The sequence below is a fragment of the Cynoglossus semilaevis genome, chromosome 11 (genome assembly GCF_000523025.1).
Source record: "Cynoglossus semilaevis isolate Cse_v1.0 chromosome 11, Cse_v1.0, whole genome shotgun sequence".
NCBI lineage: Eukaryota > Metazoa > Chordata > Actinopteri > Pleuronectiformes > Cynoglossidae > Cynoglossus > Cynoglossus semilaevis.
Genome location: NC_024317.1, coordinates 1,795,124 through 1,805,185, shown reverse-complemented (window position 1 = coordinate 1,805,185; position 10,062 = coordinate 1,795,124). Strand labels below are relative to the sequence as shown.

General features: G+C 40.9%; 1 protein-coding gene across 4 annotated transcripts in view; it reads left to right on the top strand.

Moving 5' to 3' along the window:
• The window catches only part of cadpsb (Ca2+-dependent activator protein for secretion b), an 81,927-nt gene that overhangs the window by 18,862 nt on the left and 53,003 nt on the right, over positions 1-10,062 (top strand). For all 4 annotated transcript variants that reach the window (XM_008319701.2, XM_017036565.1, XM_008319700.2 and 1 more), the window contains exons 2-3: positions 3,106-3,219; positions 3,864-4,196. In XM_008319701.2, the coding sequence (XP_008317923.1) occupies positions 3,106-3,219; positions 3,864-4,196 (447 nt within the window). The remainder of the gene's footprint in view (positions 1-3,105; positions 3,220-3,863; positions 4,197-10,062) is intronic.

Genomic DNA, 10,062 nt, shown 5'->3' with positions numbered 1-10,062 from the left:
GCCCTAAAAAAAAAAAAAAAAAAAAAAACCCTAAAAAAACCACAGCTCATCTAATTTAAAGCCATTTAATTTTCGCACACACCACACTCGGAGCTGCCTTTTTAATATTATTAAATTCCAAGCTCGAATGTGAGCCAAGTGCTGCATTCAATTAACTAATTGTTGAACTAAGTGCCTGGAAACAAAGTCACTAGTCGTAATGATTGACAAAAAAAAAAAAATCAGGATGTATCTGGATTATCTTTCATTAATACAAGAAAAATAATTGTCTTTTATTCCAAATATAAATCAAAGGTTTTCTGACTTTCAGATGAAACTCTCCGTCAGTCGACAACCTCTGTACAAGTCACAGCATGAAAACGCGCTCGCTGTGATCTTTAGTTCTTTTCAATTGTGCTACAGTTACTGTCAACCCCCCCCCCCCCCAGTCTCCTCTATTGATACCTGAAGAGGTGATTAATGCTCCTGCCCACTTCATTGCGAGCCAATGAATCACAGTGTAACACTGCAATCTTAATAAGAGCTGCAGAGTGATAATCAATAGCAGCGGAGCAGGAGTCTGTGTCCTGGGAGTTTGGCTGCACTGATGAAAACGGAGGCTTTTCCTGTTCCTCCATCAATGGCCTCGGTGATCAACAGCGTTTCCTTAATCACTAATAAAAGCCACGACCCACGGCTGCGCATTCGTCATCAAATCAAATTATGCTTTGGTGAAGACACGGGCATTTTCACCACCGGTTCACGCCGCTCTAATCAACTGTTAGCACACACACACACACACACACACACACACACACACACAGTCCATTAAATACACGTGTTCATTCACCCTCAGGTCCAAAAGGTTCAGAAAAACAGAAAAGATCGTTAAACAGAATCTTAATTATGTTTAGAGTTGATTCATTTGTTTGAATTTCATTTGCATTTATAAAAAAAGAAGAAAAATAATAAGTTTAGATTTTGTTCTTCTTCAGAGGATTTATATATATATAGATATATAAACAAATAACACAAAAAAAAGACTAAAAATAAAATGAAAATCAGTCAAAAAAGTCAATTCCATTTCCTATTTTGGCAGGAAATGAATAAAAATCCTTTTGTTTTCCCAATTATATAAATAACAGTTATTTGAGAAAAAGTTCCTTATGAAACAAACACAATGTTACGTGTGATATTAATTTAGATATAAAGTCAATATACAATATGGATATTTTAAATCCAAGCAGAAACAAAATTTAAAAAAATATAAAAAATAAAAATAAATCCAATATTTGTAAACACAGCTGAACAGAAAGTGAGAAACTCCAGTTCTCCTGTAAACAAAACAAAGTGACACTAAAACTGCATGGAAACCAGGTGACCTCTGACCTCTGCTGGATCGCAAATACTCATTACTACTCCTTTTTAAGTACGAGTATTTAGGATGAAGTATTGGGCCTGAAGCATCCTCATCCTGAGATTTTTTTTTTTTTTTTTTTTTTTTTTTTTTTGGACCAATCACATCGGACCAATCTCCTGTAGAGGACGGGATATGATTCAGTTTACAGTCATATATAACACGAGGCTGATCATTGGGATATTTCTGCTACGGGGCCGGGGTGAAACAGCGACACACAGATGGCGCTGCCGTCGCCTCACAGGCACATGATATGTGACACATTTCCATCTCACTCCCACACCAAAGTCTGTCACTGGTAAAACCAGGCAGAATCAGGCAGGTCTTTGTGCCGGAGGCCTGATGGAAACACACGGGCTTCAAGAGTCAGAGTGAAGGTTGGTGTTCAAGTCCGTTCACCAGCACATTATAAAATCACAGCTGAGGCTCAGGAAGAGTGAGGTTGGCAACATGGTGGCGCTGCTACTGCAGGATGATGAAGACGATGATGAAGAAAAAACAAAGGACGCAGGGTATAAATAAATCACGTTACTGATGTTGAAACACTTGGAGTACGATGAAGAAAAAGATGATGAAGAAGAAGGAAAAGAAGACGATGGTGATGATGAAGACGATGATGAAGATGATGAAGACTATGATGAATGAAAAGATGATGAAGAAGAACAAAAAGATGAAGATGATGATGATGAAGAAAAAGAGGAAGAAGATGATGAAGATGACGATAAAGACAATGATGATGATGATGATGATGATGAAGACTATGAAAAAGAAGATGATGAAGATGACGATAAAGACAATGATGATGACGATGATGATGATGATGATGATGATGATTGAGAAGATGATGATGAAGATGAAGAACAAAAAGATGAAGATGATGAAGATGCTGATGAAGAAAAAGAGGAAGAAGAAGATGAAGATGACGATAAAGACAATGAAGATGATGATGATGATGATGATGAAGATGATGATGATGATGGTATTGTACCATGGATTACAAAATATACTGAAGCAGGTTGAAGTGTCGTGGAATGTACAAAGTATTTATAAAATGACATTATATTACTATATATTACTATTAAAAGTTACTTTTTATAGTATGATATAAAAATGTGGAATGTACAAAGTATTTGTAAAATGACATTATATTTTTATAGTTACTTTTTATAGTATGATATAAAAAGCAGTGTAGAATGAGTAGAGTGTGAGCACTACTTCCCCTGGGGGGCGCCAGAGCACTTCAAGGCTTTTTGCAACTTGAAATAAAAAACAAATAAATATAATAATAATGGTAATTTGAATCGATTCTGTGTCTACATGTGTGCAGATGTATGTGGGTGTGTGTGTGGGTTGAGGGAATGGGGGCGCAGTTGCGTTTTGATCCCTAGAGGGCAGACTTTGAAAACCTCCGTTTGGCTGAATATCAGACCTTGTAAAAGATTCTCTAGATTCTCTAAGTGACGGAGTGAAGCCACGCCACGAGACAGAAGAGAAACCACGTCTTCTGACCAACCACTGACCGAGGTCTCTGTGAGAACAGATATGAAAAGATGAACTCTGAGGTCAGCCTCGGAGGTTTATGGAAAAATGAAACATGTCAGCTGAGAATTCAACACTGAGTGAATGATGAACACCAACATGTTTCTTTGACGTATGCTCTACTTCAAACTCGGTTACTCAAGTTTTCCATCTTCCTTTTCCTTCCTCAGATAACGAAGCAGCAGCTTCAGCAGACCAAGGACCGTTTCCAGGGCTTCCTGAATGGAGACACACAGATTGTGGCTGACGAGGCTTTCATTAACGCCGTGCAGAGCTACAACGAGGTACGAAACCACTGGAGTTAGGGACCTGTCTTTGGTTTTCCAGGCCTTCGCTGCCCCCCTGTAGGACACATTCTGCTAATGGAATAAAGTGATTACTATGTGGCTTATACACTACACAAAAGACCTGACAGATTAGGGAAGGTCAAAGGTCAAAAAAGCACTGGACAGTCGTCCACTGCAGACGACCTCTACGCAGCATCAGGAAATACCAATCAGAAACGTAAGAGATTGGAACAGTCGTCCACTGCAGACGACCTCTACGCTGCTCACAAAACAGTTTTTTTTACAGTCAAAAAACCTGACAGACTGTGAAGAACGTAGCATATTTTCCAGACTATAAGTCGCACCAGCCAGCTAGAGTGCCCTCTAGCGGCTGTCAGTGTGAAAACAACCAACATGTGGAATTATATATATTTTAATATCTAAGTCACAAACCCAGCAAAAAGGATGAAAAAAAGTGCAACATATTGTCTGGAAAATACGGTAATTAAACTATAAAAACGTCAGAGGTTTAAATGTTCTAACTGTGAAAAACAAACTGAATTTGGATTTTCTTCTTAAATCAATTCATATAAGGATCATTAAACCAACTGTTCTTCCTAAATCTTCACTGCATTTTCCCACTTTTTTCTCTGAAACCTCAGGTGTTCCTGAAGAGCGACCGCGTGGCCAAAATGGTCCAAAGCGGCGGCTTCTCAGCCAACGACTTCAGGGAAGTGTTCAAGAGACACATCGAGAAGCGCGTACGCAGCCTCCCCGAGATCGATGGTCTGAGCAAGGAGACGGTCCTCAGCTCCTGGATGGCTAAGTTTGACACCATCTACCGCGGCGACGAAGATCCGCGCAAGGCACAGCAGCGCATGACTGCGAGCGCAGCCTCGGAGCTCATCCTCAGCAAGGAGCAGCTGTACGAGATGTTCCAGAATATTCTCTGCATCAAGAAGTTTGAGCATCAGCTGCTCTACCAGGCCTGTCAGGTAGGGTTTTTCATCTGTTTTTATTGGTGTTTCACTGCTCCGTAGGTTTTTCTTTAACTGCCAAAAAAATGCTACGACCAGGTAAGAACAGAACTTGTTATTGTGGGGAAAAAAAAGGCTGTGATTGCTGGCGTAACTGATGACTTTAGACTGCACACTCAGTGTCAGAGTCAACCGTCGTCTGCTTAATGCACCGTCTAATTACTATAGAAGTGCTCGAACAGCTGAAAATACACTGAATTCCTCCTCCAGGGACTTGATTAAAATTCCTGTGGAAGCCTTTGGCACATGCACACACTCGGATACAAAAAAATCCCCAAACCCTCCAGTTAATTCAAACCTCCTGGACACGCCCCTTGGAAGCCAACAAGTTCTTAAAACCGCTGAACATCCTCCAAACGTATCCTCATTTCAACAGTTGCTGATTTAATCTGTGCAGATGGCACGAGCTGCCGTTCAACAAATCTGACTGTTCAGCAGCGCTGCACAAATATCTCATTTGGCAAAGATCAATAATGAGTCGCTCCTTTGCGATGTTCATTACGTAGAAGCTTCTGATGCTGAGGTGAAATTTACTGCTGCGAAAACCTCTCAAATCCAGTCGGCATCATCGGGTTTTTAAAGACGCTTCGGCTACTTATGAGGTGCTGATGTTGGAGCAGAACATAAAACATTTTCAACCAGGAGAGAATTCTTTACTGCTTTTAAAAGTGTCTCCTGGAAATTTTTTACTGCTTTTAAAAGTGTCTCCTGGAAAGACATCAAAGTGGAGGGCGTCTGTCTCCGAGGTCGGGACGCTCGCTGGTGTTTGACCTGGCGTGAGACGGAGGATTTGAATTGACGGATCAAGTCGGATTAGTTTGTGGCAAAGCGATGTTGGATGGAACACATGGCCCGTGTACAAAAACACGGAGGCAGAAGGATTCCACATAATTTAAAAAGTATGTCAGGGAGATAATACTGCATATGTCGTGTTGTACGGATATTAGTACTGATGAGAGTATCTGAAACGTCAGAGTGAAACAGAAACCATGTGGTTTTCTCCAGTTAACTGGACACTGAACGCAGCACTAACATTGAAAGAACCAATATATACGACTAAAATCAAATTGTTCTAAAAACAATTAGTGTGTAACACCTTAATATTTATATAAAAAAAGTTTAAAAAAGAAAAGGAGAAAATAGAGACAGAGGGCAGTGTCACTATTGACTTCATGCTATGGATTGAAATTAAATTTGAAATTAAGTTTTTCAATATGTATTTACAAAGGTGTGAATCATCGAATGCAGAAAAAGTGTCAACATCGTGATACAGAAATATAAAAGTTACCAAATTTATATATATATATGGGTAAAACTGCTACATGACTTCAGATGAAGGCAGTACGCTGGATGAGTGGTTGATGTTCTTGCCTTACAGTAACTAAATCACAGGTTTTAGCCTCTCTGTGGCTGTGGCTCTGATTCTGTCTCCATGGGTTTTTATTCACATGGTCCAAAAACAGACAGGATTAAATTGACCGCAGGTGTGAATGTTAGTGTGAATGTTAGCGTGAATGGTGGCTCCGTGATTGGACCATCCAGAGGCGTGACCGTGTACTGCCCCCTAATGGACGCAGTTGTTCAGGTGTGGTTGAACAAACATCTGTGAGAAAACGTTGTTCACGCAGGTCTGACAACGTAAACAAAACTTCAGATTCGCTCGACGCGCTGTTGTGTTCGAGGCTCGCGGTCGGTACTTTGTTTGTTTACACAGCTGTGGAGTTGAGATGTAAAAGCCCTGTGGCTCTAAATCAACGGTGACAGAGGATATTTGGACCTGAATACTTCAGTTTACTACTTTAATATTTCACACTGACAGTTGTTCAGCAGTGGTTGTAAATTCATTACCAAACAAACATCTGTGAGAAAACGTCGTTCACGCAGGTCTGACAACGTAAACAAAACTTCAGATTCGCTCGACGCGCTGTTGTGTTCGAGGCTCGCGGTCGGTACTTTGTTTGTTTACACAGCTGTGGAGTTGAGATGTAAAAACCCTGTGGCTCTAAATCAACGGTGACAGAGGATATTTGGACCTGAATACTTCAGTTTACTACTTTAATATTTCACACTGAAGTACTACCTCAACCAGTATTTATAAATAATTAATTGTTCCTCCGGCTCCGTTATACCTCAATTCATTCATCATCCAACATGTCATACTTTTCACACTGTGTGGGTTAGAGCCAATCACAATCAAACATTGGGAGAAACAGAGAGAGAGAGAGAGCAGGAATCGAACCAGCAAACTAGGAACACTGGGGCACAACCACTCCTTCTACTGTGTCACCCATAATATTTTATATGACACTAAACTAAACTAAACATTTCACTTAAATATATTCAGTAGAAATTAGATCATTAGTTTGGAATTTTAAATTGATTTTCTTTCATTATAATCTGTTTTGACATTTCTGTTGCTATTTTTTGAATGTTAATTAAGGACTGTTATATATATATATATTTATATATTAAATATATTTTATCCAGAGCTGAGAGGTCAAATAGTCAATGTTTGTCATTTCAAAGTACAATATTTTACATTATTACTATTCTATTATTACACAATGTAAAGACTTCATATAAACTACAGATTTCTTTTCACATCTCTATTCATCAGTCAGCGTATCTTTAACTATGCTAATGCTAACATGTGAATGCAGAGGCGATCGGTCGTCCACATGCAGGGCGCAGGTGTAGCACGTGCAGCGGTGTTTGATGTGCGACTGATAAAACCCTCTCAGATTAACAGGTCACGTCCGCAGCAGCTTCTCCCTCCTTCAGGATCCGACCAGAGCTTCCTCTGCCACTTTAATTTGTCTTATCAGCTGAGTTTATTTCAGAAATGAAGTTTGATTTCCTGGTTTAGCTTTTATCAATTATAATTGTGTGAAGCAGCCTCTCCGCTGCACTCTGGATTCCACAGATAAAAGCTTTGCCGAAGCCAGTCATTTCCAAGAAAGAAAAAAAAAAAAAAAATCAACGTGAGATAAAGTTTGACTGAAGCAAGGCTGTTTTTATTATGAGTAAAATAAACCTATATTTTATTATTAAAAATATCCTTATGCTGTGGATTAGTTGAACTCGTGCCCTTGCCTTACTGTAGAATGATCAACCGTTTGATCCCCGACCTTTATGTTGGGAGGTTGCACATTCTCCAGTGGATACTTTCTTTACTGTTTGTGTATTTGTCAACATTATATATTTGACTAATTGTAAACACTATGGTTAGAGGACATTTTGTACACGTTCACGTCAAAGCTTCACACTGATTTGTTTCCAAATGAAAATGTCTTCAAGGCTGAGACAAAAAAAAAAAACCACACTGACTCAGACAGAACAGATAATGATGATGTGGAAGTACAGACAGGCACAGACCAACTTAGCCCCTTAACAAGACACAGAGCTATTTTTAACCTCAGAAATATGTCTGTTTTTACCCATTCATTGCGGAGAAACTCAGCTACTGTAACTGGGTCAACTTGGAATAAAAAATAAAAAAAACACTGCAGCACCAGAGTTAGAAAGAAAAAGAATTCATCAGTGATTCATTTCTACCCCGCGCAAAACAAAACTGTTGTTACTAGAACAAATAATTTTCTAAAGTCTGACCTTCAAGCACATTTTGTTACAGTTTGTCTTCAGGTCCCGAAAATATGAAGAAGAAGCTTCCTCTCACATCCCACCCAGGAACACACACACACACACACTCACTCACACACTCACACACAGAGGAGGTCTAAATATAGATCCCTCGTTTCGACTACTCCTCCATGTTTCATCCAGTTACAGTCTAATCCCTCTCTGTTTTCTGCAAGAATCTGCCCCTGGCCAGGCAGGTGTGCTGTTGGCTGCTAACGTCCCAGCATGCACCTGGTGATCTGCTACAGTATCAGCTGCGCCGTAACCTCCGTGCACCTGGCTCTCCGTCACCTCTAACCTGCTGACAGCGCGGCTGACAGTGAGACAATGTCACCTTTGTTTAGCCGCCGCGCCGCCGTCGGTCCTTAGTGACGAAGATAGAACCCTTCCTTCCTTTTCACCGGCTTTGTTTCATGTTAGCCTACAGGTCACCGACAGGAGTGACCTTTCAGTGGAGGTACAGGTCTGTTAAAGCTGCTCACCTCCGTCTCCACTCTCTATAAAGACCGTCTCTGTCCAGGCAGAGCCAGGAGTTGGCACAGAAACAGTCTTCACGTCACTCAGAGTGACTGCTGAGCCGTTTGACTGAGGAGCTGCAGTCTGTCACCGTGACACATGTCAGCTGCTCAGCCGACAGAGTTATGATGTATTGGTGCTGTATTTTTTTTCCTGCACTCTTGACAATGTACCTGGACATATATAGTTATAGGTCTGTTGGGTTGACACAGGAGGAGTGCAGTGTCAAACCGACAACCAGGCCACCTGATTTTCCAGGCATGGCCCTGACATTTCTGCAAAGATCGCTGGCGCTGCAGTCTGAAGTGACTGTGTTTAAAGAGGCAGCACAGATCGCCAACAGCAGAGGAAAAGGGAGCCATTAGAACAGAACTGGGCCGTGAACGGGATCACTGACTGTCACCTCCGTGGTTGAATTTACTCTTCATCTATTGGACGTTACACTGGGGGAAAATAATAGCTCCTAAATGTGAGAATCTCTACTACAGGAAACTGAGCCTCGTTCGACTGTCACCGCACGGTGGACCAGTACTAAGTACAGTAGCAGTGCGCTGCAGTTCTGCTGCAGCTGGTGGCGAAGTCTGATTATGTGCTCTACTAAACAGGAACTCTGCATTATGTAGCAGCTTCTCTTTTCAGTGGCCAAGAATAGTCGGAGTCAGGACTTGTCAGCTCACAGTCGGTGTCTTAGAATTCTGACCTTTTCTGTGTCTGTCAGTGGAACGGGCTTCAATCCCCCGCCAACATTAATGCTCCGATCACAGAAAGTGATTTGTTCTGAACCGACGTTGGCGACAAGGAGTACAACAATAACACGACGCCAGTGAAGTACGACCGTCCGCAGACGAGGTTGAGGTTGGCTGAGAGACCAGAAGAAGAGCTGACGAAACAGGTTTTACACTTTACAAACAACCACTCCCTGAGAAAACAGAAGAGGAAAGGGGAAAATAATCACATCGTCAACGAACCTCAGGAAAATGTCTGTCACTGATGATGTTGATGTAGCTCCAAATATTAACAACAAGTTCTTCTACTCCCTCAGGTATAACTGATCTAAATCACAAGCAAACTTGAATAAAAACAATAATAATAAGTAAAAATTATATTGATAAAATGTAAAAGACTAAATCAAATTTGACAAATCCAATCAAAATATATTATTATCATTATACTTGTACTCATCATGTACTCGTCTTTAACAACATACATGTTATTAATTGTACTCATCATGTGCATGTCTTTAACAACATACATGTTATTAATTAATATTTCCCACATGTTCCCACTGTGTCTGGAATGGTACTTGACCCAGGTCAGTACTGTACACCTGGTCAGTACTGTACACCTGGTCAGTACTGTACACCTGGTCAGTACTGTACACCATCCCTCACCTCTGCCTTTCACCCAGACTTCAACTCATCCTCTCTCTCTCTCTCTCTCTCTCTCTCTAAAAGCGTCCTTGAAGAGACAGAGAATCAATGTGGCCGAAGTGAAAGGCGCGGTCTGTCAATGTAACAGGATAGTGACAAACCCTGAGAAAGACAGAAGCAGTTGGAGAGCACAGATATTTAAAGGAGATCGGTAGCTAATAACTGTTTTATGAACAGTTCCTCTGTTGAGGCCTTGGCTTGTCTCTGCGGCCTGGAGCTGATTAATCTCACACTGATGG